We start from the raw sequence: 18,765 nt of genomic DNA, 5'->3' as shown, positions 1-18,765 counted from the left end.
AAACCTCCTTCAGCTCGCACAGTTGCTATATCCTGCTTCAGGGCATCTCTGGTATTGCTGTTTTAATAAACTGTAGTCAAACAAAGCCTGCAGAGGTCAAATCAGGCCATTATGTAACTTTTCTGATTGTTTTGTAAATATAGAAATGGAGGAACACGTTTCATGCCTCAGCCTTGAGTCTTAACCCTTAAATGCGTTTTGTCCCCTCTTTGGGGAGCCCTTAAAGGCATTTTGTGAACATGTTCCTCAGATGGAACAATATGAATAAGAGGTTTCTAGTCTGTATATGGAAATTCAGTGATGCCTTTGGCTTGTCTTTGGGCTCTTTTAGCCCAGTATCAGCTGCTCTGATACTTTCATGCTGTATCTCATCACTGACACATCTTCTGTCCTCAGACTGTAGAACTATGAATTTTTTGAGGCCTTGGTTTAGATTCTTACTGTAGAAACAGTAAATTCAACTCTTCCCAGATGATCCAGTATGAACTTTGACTAATTTGGAGAATGCTGAGGTATATTTTGGGGTGTTTTGTTCTGTTTGTTCTACTTCCCATCATGAACACCATTCTAGGCAAGTAAAGTAGAATGTAAGCCCTGACTACTTTTGGGGCAAAGGCTCAGCTTCATTCTAAAAACCATCTTGTGTTTTCTAAATCTGTTAAAACTTGCAACAATGCAATAGCACAAATACTTGAACTGAAAGATGAGTTTTTCAGGGCAGGAGGTGTTTAGAACATGTTGCTGCAATGCCTGGCATAGTGAGGCTGTGCCCTCTGGGCACTGCCATGGTACAGATGCTATCTCTATTGTGTAAGGAGGAGGGGGTTGTTGGTTTGGAAGGGACTTTTTCACACTTTTTTTTTCATTCACTAAATTATGTTTTGTTTGCAGGTTTAATATGCCGTGCACTGCCCCGGGGCAGCCCACATGCTGAACTCAAGGAGAGGACAGTGTTGTCTGGCTCTATCATGCAAGGTGAGGTACTGCAAGTTTAGAGAAACGTTAATTACCTCCTCAAAAATCTGCATTTCTGTACCTTTAAGCTGTTCTTGCCAACCATGACTGTGTTAAAGGTGGAGCTGATTTTATGAAACATGTCTTCAGAGCATAAATCTGCAGCTTTCTGATATGCTGTGTACAAAACTAGCGTGTAAACGTAGCATTTTAATTCTTTTTGGCAAATAGACTTTTTTTATCTGAATGCTTGGTAATTAGCACTTCTTGAAGTGAATATTAACAGCTGCCCAGACCTCTGAAGATGTATTTCTTTTGTTGCAGCATCTGAAATAGCTTGGGATGCTTTCAGTAGTGTATTGAGCATTGGTTCAGTATTGCTTTTGTGGTGATTTTTCAGTCTTCAGAGTATATGATAGTAGATTGCAGCAAACCAAAGTCCCATTGTTATGACATGTAGTTACTTATGAAAAAGAGACTTTGTAGTTCTTAACATCAATAATGTGACCCTTTCTTTCTATCAAAGGCACACCAAGAGCAACAGCTGAAAGTTTTGAAGAAGGCTTGAAGTACCCTAAACAGATCAAGAGAGAGTCACCTCCCATAAGGACCTTTGAAGGAGCCATTACTAAGGGGAAACCATACGATGGAGTCACCACCATAAAGGAAATGGGTCGTTCCATCCATGAAATCCCAAGGCAGGACCTGTTGAGCCAGGAGAGTCGCAAGACTCCTGAAATGGTGCAGACAGCCAGGCCAATCATAGAAGGCTCCATATCTCAGGTAAATGCAAAAAGCTCTGTCAGACTCATGCAGTTACTTACAGACTCAGTAGTGAATCAGTTCAGACTATGTGAGTTTTTAGGACAAGCAAAACATGGACAAGATAACCTTAACCTGATCTTTTTCTCCTCTTCAGGGCACACCCATAAAATATGAAAGCAACTCTGGCCAGTCTGCCATCAAACACAATGTCAAATCTTTAATCACTGGACCAAGTAAGCTCCCCCGGGGGATGCCTCAGCTGGAAATGGTGCCAGAGAACGTGAAGGTGGTGGAGCGAGGAAAATACGAAGATGTGAAGACCGGGGATGCCGTTCGTTCCCGACACACGTCGGTAGTCAGCTCTGGTCCCTCTGTTCTCAGGTCAACTCTTCATGAAACTCCTAAATCACAGCTGAGCCCTGGGATTTATGATGATACAAATGCTCGGAGGACACCTGTGAACTACCAGAGTCCAATGTCCAGGAGTTCACCTATGATGAATAGAGTTAGTGAGGGTATGTTATTCCAGTCCAGAGTAAGACAAGAAATTGTATTATTCTAACATTAAACTGGTTTTTGTAGTCTGTTCTACTTGCTTTTATTCTAATGGTTTGTAGTGTGCCTAGAAGGAATTGTAGAAGACTCTTAAGTTGTTAATTGAAAGAAGAAAATGAAAATTACCGTATTGTAACATGGAGGTGGGAAGGCAATCCAGCCTGAATTTGCAGTGGGTTATGAGTCACATTGAAAGTGTTCCCTTACAAGGGTCATGTTTTAAGAGCAGAAACTATTCCTGAATTACAGAGGTGTCTAGATGAGAAAGATAATATGGTGAAGTATCAGCAATCTTGATTACCAGAAACAGTTTGTGATTTTATTAACTTGGGGTTTTCATTGCCTTTAGCTGGAATATCTTCTGGGAAGTCAGCAAATCACGAAAGGAAGAACACACTCACTCCAACACAGAGGGAGAGTGTGCCAGCAAAATCTCCAGTCCCAGGGGTTGATCCTGTAGTAGCTCACAGTCCTTTTGACCCTCATCACAGAGGAGCAACTCCTGAAGTCTATAGGAGTCACCTCCCTCCTCATTTAGATCCTGCTATGCCATTTCACAGGGCTCTGGATCCTGGTGAGTACATTTGTGTTGGTTCTTTTAGTTGTAGAAATATTGTGTGCTTTGGTGCACAGAAAAATACCCTTAAAGGCAATTACCAATGGCCAGATAGCATTTATGAGGTTATAAATACATACTCTTGTGGTTTGATTTCAGCTTAGTGGGGGTCTAATACCTAACTAGGAAACTTATTGCAGTAAGACAGTATAATACTGTAACTTCCTTTCAGAGCTGCCAACTTGCTTCTGTTTTGTTAGAAAGTTCAGACAGTACTTTTGGAGAAGTATTTGTGAAATGGATGAAAAGCTTTCAGGAAAGTTATGCAAAGAAGGATGTGGAAGATGCTAAAGTGTAATCAGGACCTGTTCAGGGCTGTGATTCATTCTCACTGAGAGATAATCAGGTTGTCCCTGGTGATGTTAAATACAGTAGTTTAACTTTTAACCTATCCATCAGTCTACTTCCCCGAGGTATTTCAAAGGTGTTGGTATATCTGTGAGGTATTTTAAAGATATTTTAAAAGTACCTAAACTCTTTAGGTATTTCAGCCCTTTTCATCTTTAGAATTTCAGGATATATATTTTTAATCAAGTCTCTTCTCTAATGCATCTCTCCAATCTGGATTATTTACCTTCTCCTGTCTGCACACATAAATTCAATAAAGCATCAGTATTAAGATGCTATTTTAACCCATTTGGCACTGAGAGACTTGGGAGCACTACTGTAGTATGAGCTGTATAAACACCTGAAAGTTTGATTTGCTATGACCCATATTGCTTCCTAAACTTTCTCTTTTCCCCTCTTTCACCCTCAGCTGCTGCTGCTTACCTGTTCCAAAGGCAGCTCTCCCCCACCCCAGGCTACCCAAGTCAGTACCAGCTCTATGCCATGGAGAACACCCGACAGACAATCCTCAATGACTACATTACCTCACAGCAGATGCAAGTGAACCTTCGTCCCGACGTGACCAGAGGGTTATCTCCCAGGGAGCAAACTTTAGCTCTCCCATATGCAGGAGCAAGAGGTAGGCCTGGGGCTCTTCTGGTGTTCTTTCAAGTGTGTTTTGATATGCTGTGTGGTTTGGTGCACTGGATGCACACATAGAAGTGCATATGTGTAGACATGTCCATCTTGTAGTGATCAGAGATCTATAACAGCTCATTTACAAACTGTGGATATAAAGGAAAACTATGTCTGTAATCATTGTTGTTAAGGGAAAGACTAACACACAGTGTTCAAGAGCCAGGCTGTCTGATGCTTGTTTAAATTGATGATCAGAAGCATATTTATCTCATCTTCAAACTTCAGAAAAGAGAGTTATATCAAAATGAGAACTTCTTCAAAACGGAAATAAAAGCAGCAGCTGAGAGGGTAATGTTTGTGAAAATCATGGTGATTGTTTTATTTTTGCTAAGAGAGGGGATCATTGAGTAGAGGTGAAGTTATTTTTCCAAAGGGCAATTAAAGAGAGTGCTAGAAATGCAAATTCTGACTTAGCATGTTCCTGAATTGCTGATTGCTAGAGCTGAGAGAGCTGGACTAGAGTTCTGCACTTGCCTTATCCTACCTCCTCCACTAAACATTCCCTGCTGACTGTTAGCAATGAAGAGCATCTGTCATGTGTGGACCATTGCTCTGTCCCTGAGTGGCCACTCTTACATGTGTCATCTCCTGACAGGAATCATTGACCTGAACAACATGGCTCCCACTATCTTAGTGCCTCATCCTGGAGGAACAAGCACCCCACCAATGGAGAGAATCACCTATATCCCTGGCACCCAGCTTACCTTCCCTCCCAGGCCTTACAATCCTGCTTCTCTGTCCCCAGGTGAGAGCTCTCATGGTGTGGTGATGTCTCTGACTGTCTGACATGCTGAGAAAATTGACCATCTCTGCTCAGCTTTCATTAACGCCATGTTTTGATGTTTTCTCAGGAGATCCTATTTCATGCACTTCTCACTTGGATAGCAAAGGTTTATGATGATATCCTCTATAGTTACAGTAGGAGCACTGTCAAATTTCCCTCATTCTGTCAGGTCTTTATAGTAATTTGATTATGATTTCACTAACCTCATTTTATATACGTGTTGAAAGGGTGGAATTAGGGTCTATAAGCTGTCTAGTTTCTAACTGTAAAAACCATGTCTGGCTGTTGAGCCTTCCACTGTCACTCTATGTTAAGCTTTTGTCTTCCTAGATCAGTGGGTAATCTTGAGTGGAATGAAAATGTATTTGGGAAATGTTGCTGTAAGTGGATGGCAGAGAATATATTGGCAAGTGTTAACATCAAATTATGCTTCACCAAAGTATCATTTGTTTGTTTTGCTAATTCATTTTACCTTGTGGGCCTTTCAGGACACCCCACACACCTGGCAGCTTCTGCAGCTGCAAGTGCTGAAAGGGAACGGGAAAGGGAGAGGGAGAAGGAACGGGAAAGGGAGAGGGAACGCGAGCGAGAGCGAGAACGAGAGCGGGAACGAGAGAGGGAGAGGATAACCTCAGTCCCTGCTGAGCTCTACCTTCGACCAGGTGAGTGCAGGTGGCTGCATTTGGATCAGTTTAGACTGTAACTCTTCTTCTGTAGCCAGTTAGCAAATACAGTTTGGCTTTAGTGTGCACTTCAGGCAGGTTCCTCTACCTAGCAGTTCTGCTCATAAATGCAACTTCTGCAGCCACCAGACTTCTTGATCTTTCTGTCCAAGCAATGTGTGGTACCCAGGGAAGGAGTGAATCCCAGTTAGCACTGCCACAACTTGCATGTCACTTAGAGCATTGTAAACAGAAAGCTCCCATTTAAACCTCTGTACACACCATCACATCTGGAGTGCTGCAGACAGTAGGGAAGGGGTGTGAACACAGCATCAGTAGATAGTTTGCCATTGTTATGAGCGTGATCTGTGTATATTTATTTCTTATTTTCCTTCACTCTGTTCTGCAGGTGCAGAGCAGCCTGGCAGACCTGGCAGTCATGGATACGTTCGCTCCCCATCCCCGTCAGTCAGAAGTCAGGAGAACATCCTGCAGCAAAGGCCTAGTATTTTTCAAGGAACCAATGGGACGAGTGTAATCACACCTTTGGATCCTGCTGCTCAGCTACGTATCATGTATGTTTTATGAGTAACTGTTGCAGAGAGATCTGTTCTGATATTTGAGCTTATTAAAAGGTACATTTAGCCTGAGGAAAATACCACAAGGTTAAGGATATACCATGATTGCTCTTGGATTTATGAGAAACGATCCAACGCATTTTCACCAGTCTGTTTGGGGATAGGAATTAGTGTCACAAAACCTTTGCTCTGTCGTGTGCATGATCTGACTCTAGTTCTTTCTTTCATGGGGTATAATTCAGCCTATTCCATGTTTGCCAACAGGCAGCTCACCCCTGGAGCTCCCTCTATCACTCAAGGGTTACCAGCTTCCCGTTACAACACTGCTGCTGACGCCCTTGCAGCACTGGTGGATGCTGCAGCCTCTGCTCCTCAGATGGAAGTTGCCAAAGCAAAAGAAAACAAGCATGAAGGAACCAGGATAGAAGAGAACATGGGCCGCAGGTCAGCTGTGGTTACTGACCAGCAGCAGATGGAACAGAAGACACTGGAGGTAGAAAAGAGGCCTGTGCAGTGCCCCTATACATCTGCAAATTATTCTGGGGGCAAGTCCCAGGGACAGACTTCATCAGTAGTCTATTCAGAGGCTGGTAAAGAGAAAGGACCTCCTCCTAAATCCAGGTACGAGGAAGAGCTGAGAACTCGAGGAAAGACCACAATTACTGCTGCTAACTTCATAGATGTGATCATCACTCGCCAGATTGCTTCAGACAAGGATGCACGAGATAGGGGCTCTCAGAGTTCAGATTCTTCCAGTAGTTGTACGTATCTTAGTAACTATCTACTTCTTTGCTGTCTGTCTTAGCCTTTTAGGGAAATAATCAGATGTGAAATGATTTAATGATGAATAGTAAAAACACTTCATGGACAAATAGTTTTTGCATATAGTGGCTCAAGAATTTTGCAACATCAGAGTTGTTTGCTTTATTCAGAGTCCATGCTAGAGCATGACATGCAGGATCATAAGACAAACCTTATCATAAATCAAGGAACTGAATATTATCTGGTTTATGCTGGAACACTGTTTTATGGATGTATTTGTATCACCATGGTTATCATGAGAAAATGACAGTGCTTTGACTTTCATTCACTGATGTTGTTTCAATGTTGTTATGTGTAGGCAACAAAACTTTTCTGTGATATTTACACCTTATTCCACAATCTTTGCTTGATATTCAGTATCCTCCCACCGGTATGAAGCTCCTGGAGATGCCATTGAGGTGATTAGCCCTGCAAATTCACCTGTACCTGCTCAAGAAAAGCTACAGCCCTATCAGCAAGAGGCACCTAAACCAAGCCAGGCAGAGAGTAAGTTTATCTCCATATTCAAATGCTCTCGTTTATCTTGCTTATGTTTACCAGCTCCATGAAAATTTAAAACATCTTGGGAGTCTGACTGCTTACCACATTTTTTGCTGGAAGTAAGTTGCAGTGAAAAACTGGAGCAAATGTATTGGAGTTGGCACTTGGCATTAAACAGATCTCCTTTACATTACAGTGTGGCTGCTTTAATAAGAACTTTTCAATATATCCTTTAAAATTACTGCAGATTGCTCTTGGTGCCCACAATTTTTTACCTCTTAGAAATGTTCCAAGTATTACAGTGCAATCTGCAGGGGAGAAATGAGCTTAAATTCACCTGCATTGTGGCATGAAGCTTTATTCATCTGTTCTAAACGAGAAATGAGCTTAAATTCACCTGCATTATGGCATGAAGCTTTATTCACCTGTTCTAAAGTGCAGGGCCTATGTATGAAGGGGGGAAGGTAGTTATCACACAGGGTATCTAAAATCTAATGGAGAAACACCTCATCTTTTAGATTTGTGAGCACAAAATGTCAAACCTTGAAGCTTCAGTAATTCCATTTTAACAGATTATTGACCTTTTCTTCTTCAAACAGGTGACCCAAACAGGCAGTACGAGGGGCCGATTCACCGCTACAGGACACAGCAGGAACCTCCTTCACCCCAGCAACCTCCACCTCCCTCTTCCCAGGCTGAAGGGATGCAACAGGTGCCCAGGACCCATCGGCTTATCACCCTTGCTGATCACATCTGTGTAAGTTTCTTTACTTACATCTTTTCAGATGCGAAAAGTTGTACTTCGCTGATGAAAACACGTGTTTTGGAACATAATTCTGTAATGATTAGTTTTACTTGAGGATGTTATAGAATATTGTGTCTGAATTCTTTCCTTAGGAACTGTAGTGCTAAGACAAGGAGTAATGGGGATAAATTGAAAGAGGAGAAGATTAAATTAGATATTGGGAAGAAGTTTTTTGCTGTGAGGGTGGTGAGACACTGGCATAGGTTGCCCAGGGAGGCTGTGGCTGCCCCAACCCTGGCAGTGTTCACAGCCAGGTTGGATGAAGCCTTGAGCAACCTGCTCTGGTGGGAGGTGTCCCTGCCCAGGGCAGGGGATTGGGACCAGATGATCTCTAAGGTCCATTCCAACCCCTTAACATACCACGATACTATGAATTTATAATCTCATTTGTTGCAGTTGGTCTCATACTCATCTAGTTCATGAATACTTTCACTCTGGCCAATGTCTAACCAAGTTCTCTTTTCTGGTTTTTTTTTTTCTTGTTTGGTGACATTCAGCAAATTATTACCCAAGACTTTGCTAGAAACCAAGCAGCTTCTCAGGCCTCTTTGCAGCCTCCCACCACTACATTCCAGAATTCCACCCCAGCTCCAACTCCTGTTTCCAGCCGGGCAAAGACATCGAACCGCTACAGCCCTGAGGCACAGTCACAGTCTGTCCACCATCAGCGGCCAAGTGCCAGGGTGTCACCTGAAAACCTCTCTGACAAGGCCAGGGGGAGGTAATGCATCTGTTCCATTTAACTGCAACTTTTATTAGTATGATGTTTATAAAAGACAACACAGTAATCTCGATGTACATCAGAAGTTGAGGTATCTTTTGGTCTTATTTTTAGACAGCTTCTGTTTTGTACTGGTTTTGGCCATTGCTTGGCTCCATAACATAACTTATAACTGTTTTCTCTTCACTTCTAAATTTCCAATCTTTAAAGGGGTGAAGATGTCTAATTACTTAAACTTACCAAAGTCATTATGGACAATTCATAGTCATCTTGCTGAGATCACCAAGCATATTAAAGCATGTCACATGTAACTAGAGATAAGTAGTTATGTAGCAACTGAAAAACAGTTAAAAGTTCACTACTGCTGTACATTAAGAGTACTTCTCTGTCTCTGAATTATGAATGTAGGCCTGGAAAATCTCCAGAGAGGAGTCATGTCTCTTCAGAGCCCTATGAGCCAATCTCACCACCTCAGGTCCCGGTTGTACATGAGAAACAGGAAAATGTTCTTTTGCTTTCCCAAAGAACTGAGCCTACTGAACAGAGGTATGTGCAAAACTGACTTTTAAAGACATTATTCTGGATCTTTATGCTGCAAACAGTGTCTTTGTTAAAAAGAGCAGTATAAGTGCTCTTCCTCTGGTGCCACAGTCAAGTTGTTAATCACTGTTAATCCTCTTGCACTAACATTCAAGACTTGCTATTTGGGAGGTGTTTTGGGAAGGCTGAACTTTGGCCATACCAATCCCATGCAGTGCTCCAGGCTGGGACAGAGTATTTTTTATTTTATTTCTAGATTATTTAGGTTTATTTAGGGTTTTTTTAATTAAAACTTATTTGCCAAATTTCTGCTGCTTAAACAGACAGTTATTACTGAGCACCACAGTGTTCAGATGACTCTTAGTGTTTCTGCTTTTGGAAAGGTTTGAATGTGCACCTGAAATGTTCTGTCTCTCTGACACGTGTTGGTCTTGCAGGACTGACTCTCGCTCTCCAGGCAGTATCAGTTACCTGCCTTCGTTTTTCACCAAACTTGAGAACACTTCACCAATGGTAAAATCCAAGAAACAGGAGATATTTCGAAAGCTGAACTCATCTGGTGGAGGTGACTCTGACATGGGTATGCAGGACTTGCCTTTTCACTCTGTTTTTCCAGTTGAAGCTCTCCTGACCTGAATGTGCTTCAGATAATATGAGTAGATCTAAGTCCATGAATATAAAACATACATATAATGATCTGTGACCACAGAGGATTGTTAGATTTTATTTTTTAATGCTGTTGTGTGTAGGACTGTGACTTTTAAGCTTTTTCACACTTAATTGGAGAGATGAAACACATAACTAATGAGTGTGAAAACCTGACATTATTCTAATTAACTTTGTCTGTAGTTTACTTTGTATCAACATTAACTATTACATCTTATCCTTTTTTGAAAGGTGTCTTGAAACTGAATATTTTGTTTTCTTGGCCCTTATGATTATGTCTGTTAAACAACATAGTTCAGTGTAGTTTCAGTAACAGACACCAACATGGTGGAATATGATACTAGAACTGTATTTTTGGGTTTCTGTTTTGCATTAGGGCTAGTAGTGACTACTTAGTGCTCATCTGGACTGAAAAACTCAATGAAATGTTGTGTTTTAATTGCAGCAACTGCTCAGCCAGGGACTGAAATATTCAATTTGCCAGCAGTCACTACCTCAGGTGAGTTGGTCAGTGAAAGAAGCAACATATGTCACAGAAAAAGTGAACTCATGTAATAACTGCAGGTTTCAGTTACCATGCTGTCACAGCCAGCATGCTTTAAAAACCCTCAAACCAACACCAATAATACAAAGAGTAAATCTTCCCCTCTTGCCAAGAGTCTGATGTTCAGTGGCACCACTGCCCTAGCTCTGCAGTGTTTGCTGGCATGGCTGACCTGTACCCACTGTGAGCTGCTCTGAGTGTGTAGCTTTGCATTTAAACAACTCTCACCTTTGTTTTTTCCCCACTTTTCTGCTTCTCCCTAAAATCTTTCCCATCCCATTGTTATTTCTCTGATACATGTTTTTGCCTCCCTTCTCACCTTTCCCTGTGTTTTCTTTTCTCTCCCAGGTGCAGTCAGTTCTAGGGGTCATTCCTTCGCAGATCCTGCCAGTAATCTGGGTCTGGAAGACATTATCAGGAAAGCATTGATGGGAAACTTTGATGACAAGAGTGAGGAACATGGAGTTGTCATGTCCCAGTCTATTGCAGTAGCACCAGGCAGCTCCAGTGCTGCAGTGTCAGCCAGTAATGAGACACGGAGGGAAGAAGCTAATCCATCACCAAATTCAGGTGAGGAATTGCAACTCCTGAATATCCTATGGTCTTAAAATGAATTAAGGGTTTGAATAAACTTAGTCTCAATGAGAATCACTGTCTGTCCTGTGGAAGTGATAGAGGTGATGCTGGCATTCCCTCTGTGGTCCTGGCTCTTCAGGAGCATTAGCTTATGACAGCACTGATGGATTGGGGGAGAACAGGGTGTATTGGGTACCTGAATCTTCTCAGTGCTGCATGATAGTTTATAGAGCCAAACACAAAGGCTAAAGTGTAACGTGTGTGAAATGTGTCCCGTTCCCAGGAGGGGGAGTCAGCAAGCAGAAGCTCATCGGCAAGTCAAACAGCAGGAAGTCCAAGTCTCCAATTCCTGGACAGGGCTATTTGGGAACTGAAAGACCTTCTTCTGTCTCATCTGTACATTCAGAAGGGGACTACCACAGACAGACTCCAGTGTGGGCATGGGAAGACAGGCCTTCATCAACAGGTGAGAAATGAGGTTCCTCCAAACTGCTCAAACCAGCTGAGGTATCTGTGAAAAGCTCAGATGTCAACACACTGTGCCGACAGATATTGTCCAAGCGTTTACAGTGTGTGGATTTCCTGCAGTGGATTTTCTGCTAGTTATCACAAGCAAAACCAGAGTACCTTTACACTCTTAGAACAGCTGGTTTTTTGTTTTTTTTTGATTTTGATGCAGGTTCAACCCAGTTTCCTTACAACCCCCTGACGATGAGGATGCTCAGCAGTACCCCCCCAACATCCATCACCTGTGCCCCACCATCCATGAGCCAAGCAACCACTCACCCACAGAACAGGATCTGGGAGCGAGAGCCTGCACCACTGCTTTCAGCACAATATGAGACTCTGTCTGACAGTGATGACTGAACTATGCAGATTAGTTTTCTTTTTTTCTTTTCTTTTTTTTTCTTCTTTTTAATTTGCGGGTCAAAAAGAGAAATCTATTTTTGACTTGTGCCCACAGAGACTTTCCAAGAGAGCAATGGGCCACACAATGAAGAATTGCTGGAGAGTCCGTTAAATGCCTTCTGCACAGGCTGTGTGCTGGAGGATTGTGATCCAGAAGGTTGACTTACTAAAGATAAATATGTAAAGAGTTTTTAAAAAAAAAAAAGTGGACTATTCCTGTTCTACATCTATTTGTAAAGAAAACCATAATGTCTTTAAATCATTCTTCTGTAAATAGAGAGTACTTTTTGCAGTGTTTTTTTCCCTTGCTATAGTATCTGGTGTACTTATGTTCAAATCATTGCCTAAACTTTGGGGGTCATTTTGTAATTTTTTTTAAGCATTTTCTCCAGTGTAGAGTACTCTCCATAACCCTAGTTTCCCTCCCAGCCTAGCCTAACCATAACCCCAACCTACACCCATCATTGCCCATCTAATGCCATGCCACTTCCTGCAGGCATTGTGCTTTTATATCATTTTTCCCCCTTCCCTAGACACACTTTCTCAGTGGTGTTCAAGCTCTTGTGAAAATGTTGATTTTTAAGACTGACCCCTTAATGAATTCTGTACATTAACATAGTCCAGGTTGGCTGGAATAAGATGATATATTTCTTTGAATTTGAAATTCTGCCACATTGTAAATTTAATTTTTTTTTTTTGTGCAGTTGTTTTTTTTTTAGCAACACTGCAGAAATGTTATTGCATGGGTATGTTATGGTTCATTTTGAAAAAGGTTAAAGAAACAAAGAGAACAGCTTCTGGAGGCATACCTCACTGTTATGCACACTGGGAATTTTAACTATGCCCCAAAAGCCTATCTGAAGTGTTTTCTGTTGCTGCATTGTCTGCAGTCAAAACAGGCTACTAAATTTTACTGTCATATTTAACCACAGCAAATGGCTTTTCTGAACAGAGGCTCTGGGTGGGTTGATCAATCCTCTTAAGAAGAAAAAACCTCTACATCCCGAGTTGAAATAAAACAAAGTGCTTTTCTAGAATAATTGAGCAACACATGAGTCAACTACTTGACTTCTGTTACAACCAGTTTGCGATAGGTACTGTGATTTTTGCTAACTTCCTCCCACCTGATTTTGAAGTCTTTATGTAATAACTATTTCAAAGTCTGTGTCCCAGTCCCTAGCCCTAGAAACAAGCTTTTGGTGGAAGTCCTTACAACTGCTTGGCTTAACTCCTGAAGTGTGCAATACTTGTTAGGGTGATTTTTATTTTTTCAATTGTATATGGTACTAGGAGAGTTTCCTTATTCACTCATCTATGGATGCCTGCTATGAACTGCTTGTAGCTCATCTACACATACATCTGTTAGTGATACCACAGGGTGCCCTGCCATCCATCTCCAGAAGCATCTTATGCTGCACTGACCTCAGGAAGTGAACTGAAATCTTCTGGGGTAGAAGGACTGATTTACAGATAGCACTGAGCTGGGGGGTGGCCTGGTCTGTCTGATTCCAAACTGCTTATGCATCTCATTGATAACAGAGTCTTTGCCTTGAAGTTATTTTCCAGTGAAACTATTTGGGTTTTTCCCTCTGTGTTTGCAATGTGTTGTATGGAAGGTGTAATGCAGTGTGTAACCTCAAACCCTGTGAGTGTGGAGGGACTGTGATGATTCAGTTACAAACAGGAAGAAGCACAGAACTATTTATCAACAGCAAATTTATTTTCAGTCCTTTGAGGAAAAGCCTTTTCACCCCAAGTGTGGGAAATGAAACAATCCAAAGGAACTCATTTGGACACTTGACACTGTGTTGCAAGTACAGAATTATTTTGCTACTTTTTTTAAATACTGCATCAGAGTAGATCCCTTGGCAGTCTTAAACCTCCTTGCAATCTTTCTCTAAGAAAGATTTCTCTCACCCTCCTATCCTTTACCCTTCTGGCTTGAAGCAGTGAAGTTTTCATCCTGTTTGTAGACCTGTGCTCTTATTTTAACTTTCTCTTTTGTTCCCACAGCAACATATACTGGAAAACAAGTCAATCTGCCCCTTTTGTAGATTTCAATTTTGGAGTGGAGAGTTAAGTTCCATTCTTAAACTCACTTGTTCTCACTTTCTTAGTGTAACAAATACAATGTGAAAGAGGCATGTACAGACAAATGTCTTTGCTACCTGTACAGTAAGTATAGCATGTTCATTGCAAAGCTTCATGTTACTGCTGCAGCAGCAGCAAGATATCCAAAGTAGGATAGTCACTTTCTCCTAAGATACAGCTTGAGTGGCATTTGCACATAAAATGTTGCTGCTTTTTTTTTGTTTGTTATCCGAGTTTTAACTTCTCCAGTGTAAAAACCTCTCCAGAGCCTAAGTTAGGGTTTACCACAATTCCAGTAATCTCCAAGTATGGAATTACATCTGCCCTGTTTCAAACAGGAAGGTGTTTGTAAGTCATGTTTACAAAGTGTAGTTTACTACAAATTTTTACCTGATTTCTGATCAGTGTTTTCACAATGCTTCATCTTGATATGGTTCGTGATTCTGATATGAAATCATTTAAGACTTGAAAAAAAACCAACCCATGCATCATAAAACTCAACTTTTCTTTTTCCACACAATGTCTTCAGTAGACAGTGACTTCTGGATTCAGACCAATCAATAAAGGGGATCAGTTCTCCATTTGCTTTTCCTGTGTCTCCCTCTTGTTTTGCAGCATCAAGCTATGCTCACGAGAACAGGCAAACACTGCCCTCAGGGTGCTGCAGGTTAGCACTGCTGCTGTCCAGTTCTCCTCTGTCTTTAACATTAGGCTTCCCTAAAGGGCAGAAGTGACAGATTCTGTTTTACAAGCAACTGTACATGCTCAGTCCACGTAAAGACATGTAGCTGACAAACCTGAGTTTATACATACCATCTTTTCCAAGAGGAAACCTCAGCATTCTAGCACTGACCCCTCCAGGAAAGAAGGACAGCCTTGGCACTCGTGTGCTCTGCACTGGGTAAGGCAGCCAAGTGTTTTTATTTCTGACACAGCTTTGTTTTGGTAACACTCTCACCCCTCCTCTCAGAGGGCATATTCTATCTTTGGGTGCTAAGTGCTTTGAAGAAATACACTTGATCTTCAGGCAACCTGTTTGACAAGGACATGGAGCTACAGCTCTGTCACAGTGCAGGTGTAGCCTGGGAAATCTCTGCTGAAGTTCACACACTGAACTGTAGCACTGACAAAAGTAGACAGGTCCAGCCTGTAAAGAGTGAGACAATTCCTGTCTGTTCTGTTTCATGACCTGCTCTAGCACAGTCATGTTTTGAAACTGAATACATCTGTGAACAGGCAGGAATAGCAAATAACCTCTTAATTTAACTGCAAGTATTAATACCAGGCCAGGCTGGCACTTTACTGGCAGTCAGAGTTAAAATGACTGGCACTCCAACCATAGACTACACCATAAATTCACATAGTTAAGATTCCACAGCTTTATTTTGGGCTAAGTTGTAAGGCAATTAGCAGCCCTTTCTGTTAAGCAGTCCTTAAAGTCCTCTCCGCTGTTTCCCTGGAGAATTGCACTGAGCTGCTCCCAGGCTGCTTGTACTGACCAACCTTTGCTGCTGTTGGCCACCTCAAGGTTGGACTCTGTAGCCAAACTCATTTGGAGCCCTTTCTCCTCTTGGCCAGCTCGGCTAGTTCTTCCTTGATATGCTGGACAGAAGCAGCATCTCCCTTCTCTTGTGCCTGCTTGAGAGCTTCTGTGTACACTTGTTTTGCTTGCAGAAAGTCTTCTGTAGCAAGAGGGAAAAGAGCCATGGCTACCAGTTACATCACCTGTTTCCAGAGCTCCCTCCAGGAGATGACCACATGCAAAGGACAAGGACTACTTGGAACACATCAAGAACCTGCAAGAGGTTCAGAAACATCCTGCCAGGTTACCAACCATGAGAGCTAGAGCAGCAATGATGACAGGACATGGTGCTGCTTCAGCATTAAAATCTCAGAGAAACAAGACTCCTGCATATCTCCTGTCATTTCAGAGCCAGTTACTGAACACAGAGGACAAGGGAAACAAGATCCCCTGGCAACCTGTTGGCTCAGCAGCTGAATTCAGTTTGAATTGCTTTCACAAAGTGAGACCTACTGCTTAAACTCAACCTAGTCACACCAAAGCAACACTGCAGTTCAATCCCACAGTACAGGGGTCACAGTCACCACAAGCACAGTGCCAGGCTGGGCATTGCTTTACCTACTTTTGTGCATCAGAATTGCTGCCAGGTTGTTCAGCACCATGTGCTCCTCAGGGTGCTGAGTCTCCTTTGCCAGCTCTGCTGCCTTTGTCACATAGGAGTAAGCCTCGTCGTAGTGTCCCTGAGCATCCAGCACAGTGGCCAAGTCATTCATCAGGACCACAGTCTGCACCAGGATGGAAAAGCAAGCTCAGACCAAGACTTGTGTAGAAGTCTGGGGCAGCAGAAGCACCACATTCACACCCCATCACACTGGTAAAAGCAGCATTTCCCAGAGAAGCTTTCAGTAGGAAAGTGACTTACAGGTCTATATTTGCATGCTGCAAGCTCATGTTTCCTGGCAGGAAAACAATCTTATTTAGTGCTATGCATGTCTGATGCCAGCAAAGCTGCTTTAAGGCTGCCTCATTCCCTACAGATCAGCCTTTCTAGCCCTAGTTGTCCAACTCCCGTCGTACAAGTCACCTGTGGATGAGTCTCTCCCTGAACATCATTTGATATCTGCAGAGCCTTCTCATACATTTTTTGGGCCGCTGGGAGCTGGTTGATGTCGAGGAGGTAGCGAGCGTAGGAGTCAAGGCTCAGCCCGAGCAGGAGACGTGTGTTGGCTTTCTCTTCAGCTGCAAACAGAGAGGAGTGAAGTGGTCACTTCTACTGGATCAAGCATGAATCTCCACCCTACAAGAGCAGGAAACTCATGCAGTGTGAAGACAGTGGATTGACATGAAGATGGTCCTTAGACAATATGGAAAGCAACGTTGAGGGCAGGGAAATGGAGACAAGATGATGAGAGGCCTTTGGCAAACAAAGAAATCCCACCTGGTAGGACATCCTCAGGCAAGTCCTTTTGCTTGGCAATCTTCTCCTCTAAGGTCAGGATGCAGAACTGGTAGCCAGCCACGGCTAATTTGTGCCTGCAAAGTGCAAAACCTCCTTCCATCCCTGAAGGGATAAATGTGAACACCTTCAGTCCCTCTTTCTATGAGGGCCTGTAAAACTATTTTTCTCCTTCCCCAGATCTTTCTTGCTCTCAGTGCTCTCTTTAGTATGGCCTGGAGCCTTCTCTTGGCCCATGGGCAAGGGGATGCAAGAGGTGGTGAGGACCTTCCTCCCCCCCAGCATGGTCAGCCCAGGCCACCCACACATGTGAAGCTGAGATGAAAGCAGAAGGTGCCTGTAGCAGGAACTCACTGTTTCTGAGCAGCATAGATACTGGCCAGCTTGAGGGACATCTCAAGGATTGCATTGTCATCCTGCCAGGAGGACACACAATGCAACTGTCATTCTTCTTTCATCTCCTCAGCAGAAACATTACTTTATCAGAGAGTTTAGACCTTAAAAATCCCCATCCTGTTGCCCCCAGAGCTGCCATCCATTAAAGGAAGCTCCTGAGAATCTGGCAAGCTCAGAGATAATATTGCCAATTCCAATGAAGAGATCATTACAATACAAGAAATAAACTAAGAAGTTGGGCACCCCATGTTAATGCTTCCAGCTGGGAACCTTCATCAGAACAACATACCTCCTTCGTGTCCCCTGCAAGCATATAGCTCATACTTGCTTTGTAGAGCTTTTCTGCCTGAAAAGAGAATTTTGAAGAACATACTGAGGAATGATGGCACTTAAAGCATCTCTACCCTTTACAGAGGCAGACTGTGGGGAGAAACTCATCTCAAATTTGTGGCATTTACATTGTGCAGCAAGACCAGACAGAAGTGAAAGGCTGACCAGAACCCAGTGGTACTGCAACCAGAGGGTCCTTCCAGTTTGTTTGCCACCAGCCACGAGTTTACCACATCTGTGTGCCTTCAGATTCTCCTTGGGTCATCCAGCAAAGGATTCATTCCCTTACAAGCCATTTTGGAGCTCAAAATTAACTGTGAGAGCATCTTTCTTAGCTCCATGGGACTGCAATCCCAAGGCAGATCATTGTGCTTTGCAGTGGGAGATCTCTGTCTCACAGCTCTCAGTCTACACCTTGTCCCAGAGTGCCACAGCTTCAAGACCTTGCATAAGACATTAACATCTTAAAGTTCAAAGGGTAAAAATGCAGCTACTCACATTGTCCAGCTGTCCCTGCATGAAGGCTACGTTTGCCATCTGAAAAAGAGAGAAGATCCACAAAGGCAGTAGGGACAAACCTGAACCCAACTGCTTTTCCTTCTACCTCCAGCTCCACCGTAACCCCAGAACTGAGCACAACATCTCCTCTGCAGGGGGAGCACGGGGCAGCCCGAGCCTTACCATGCTGTAGGTGTAGACGATGGCCTGCCTGTTGTCCGCCTGGTGCGCCAGCCTCAGTGCCTGGTGCAGGAGCTGCTCTGCCTCGCCCAGCTCCCCCTGCATCGTGCGGAGCTGCGGGGGGAGCGCAGCGCTCAGTGCCCGCAGAGCTCAGTGCCCGCAGCGCTCAGTGCCCACTTTTTCCGCCCGACACCCACCTTGGCTCTCTTCAGCAGCAGGACAATCGCGTCCTCCTCGTCCTCCTTGGGGAAGAGGGCGAGCCCTGCGGGGACAGGGCGATGTACCGCGG

The 18,765-nt window shown here is 43.2% G+C and overlaps 2 protein-coding genes across 3 annotated transcripts in view; one reads left to right on the top strand and one right to left on the bottom strand.

Annotated features, from left to right (window-relative positions):
- The window catches only part of NCOR1 (nuclear receptor corepressor 1), a 45,352-nt gene extending 33,367 nt beyond the window's left edge, over window positions 1-11,985 (top strand). The window contains exons 28-46 of one of the 2 annotated variants that reach the window (XM_009083582.1): window positions 892-975; window positions 1,481-1,737; window positions 1,874-2,234; window positions 2,624-2,848; window positions 3,648-3,857; window positions 4,512-4,661; window positions 5,189-5,220; window positions 5,275-5,362; window positions 5,772-5,937; window positions 6,205-6,701; window positions 7,120-7,248; window positions 7,842-7,999; window positions 8,545-8,768; window positions 9,177-9,314; window positions 9,746-9,888; window positions 10,420-10,473; window positions 10,867-11,088; window positions 11,381-11,560; window positions 11,774-11,985. In XM_009083582.1, the coding sequence (XP_009081830.1) occupies window positions 892-975; window positions 1,481-1,737; window positions 1,874-2,234; window positions 2,624-2,848; window positions 3,648-3,857; window positions 4,512-4,661; window positions 5,189-5,220; window positions 5,275-5,362; window positions 5,772-5,937; window positions 6,205-6,701; window positions 7,120-7,248; window positions 7,842-7,999; window positions 8,545-8,768; window positions 9,177-9,314; window positions 9,746-9,888; window positions 10,420-10,473; window positions 10,867-11,088; window positions 11,381-11,560; window positions 11,774-11,961 (3,506 nt within the window). In that variant the 3' untranslated portion in view covers window positions 11,962-11,985. The remainder of the gene's footprint in view (window positions 1-891; window positions 976-1,480; window positions 1,738-1,873; window positions 2,235-2,623; window positions 2,849-3,647; window positions 3,858-4,511; window positions 4,662-5,188; window positions 5,221-5,274; window positions 5,363-5,771; window positions 5,938-6,204; window positions 6,702-7,119; window positions 7,249-7,841; window positions 8,000-8,544; window positions 8,769-9,176; window positions 9,315-9,745; window positions 9,889-10,419; window positions 10,474-10,866; window positions 11,089-11,380; window positions 11,561-11,773) is intronic. The other variant, XM_009083590.1, reaches the window with a different exon arrangement.
- A 3,473-nt stretch (window positions 11,986-15,458) lies between these two features.
- Window positions 15,459-18,727, bottom strand: TTC19 (tetratricopeptide repeat domain 19). The gene is made up of 9 exons (XM_009083601.1): window positions 18,674-18,727; window positions 18,480-18,590; window positions 18,297-18,335; window positions 17,758-17,814; window positions 17,427-17,488; window positions 17,055-17,149; window positions 16,701-16,855; window positions 16,239-16,401; window positions 15,459-15,776 (listed from the first exon to the last, which is right to left on the bottom strand). Exons 2-9 carry the CDS (start codon window positions 18,579-18,581, stop codon window positions 15,643-15,645), a joined length of 807 nt encoding a protein of 268 aa, XP_009081849.1. The 5' UTR covers window positions 18,582-18,590; window positions 18,674-18,727; the 3' UTR covers window positions 15,459-15,642.
- Window positions 18,728-18,765: the final 38 nt, after the last annotated feature.

The sequence above is a fragment of the Acanthisitta chloris genome, unplaced genomic scaffold (genome assembly GCF_000695815.1).
Source record: "Acanthisitta chloris isolate BGI_N310 unplaced genomic scaffold, ASM69581v1 scaffold16090, whole genome shotgun sequence".
In the NCBI taxonomy this organism is placed as follows: domain Eukaryota; kingdom Metazoa; phylum Chordata; class Aves; order Passeriformes; family Acanthisittidae; genus Acanthisitta; species Acanthisitta chloris.
This window is presented reverse-complemented; position numbering and strand designations above follow the sequence as displayed.

Bases quoted from the DNA above. Each gene is read 5' to 3' on its own strand.
- TTC19 (XM_009083601.1), bottom strand. From the start codon at position 18,581: ATGCAGGGGGAGCTGGGCGAGGCAGAGCAGCTCCTGCACCAGGCACTG. The intron at 17,815-18,296 runs GTGAGTAGCTGC...TTCTCTTTTCAG, and splicing joins TGCAGGGACAGCTGGACAAT to GCAGAAAAGCTCTACAAAGC. The intron at 17,150-17,426 runs GTGAGTTCCTGC...TGCACTTTGCAG, and splicing joins ATCTATGCTGCTCAGAAACA to GCACAAATTAGCCGTGGCTG.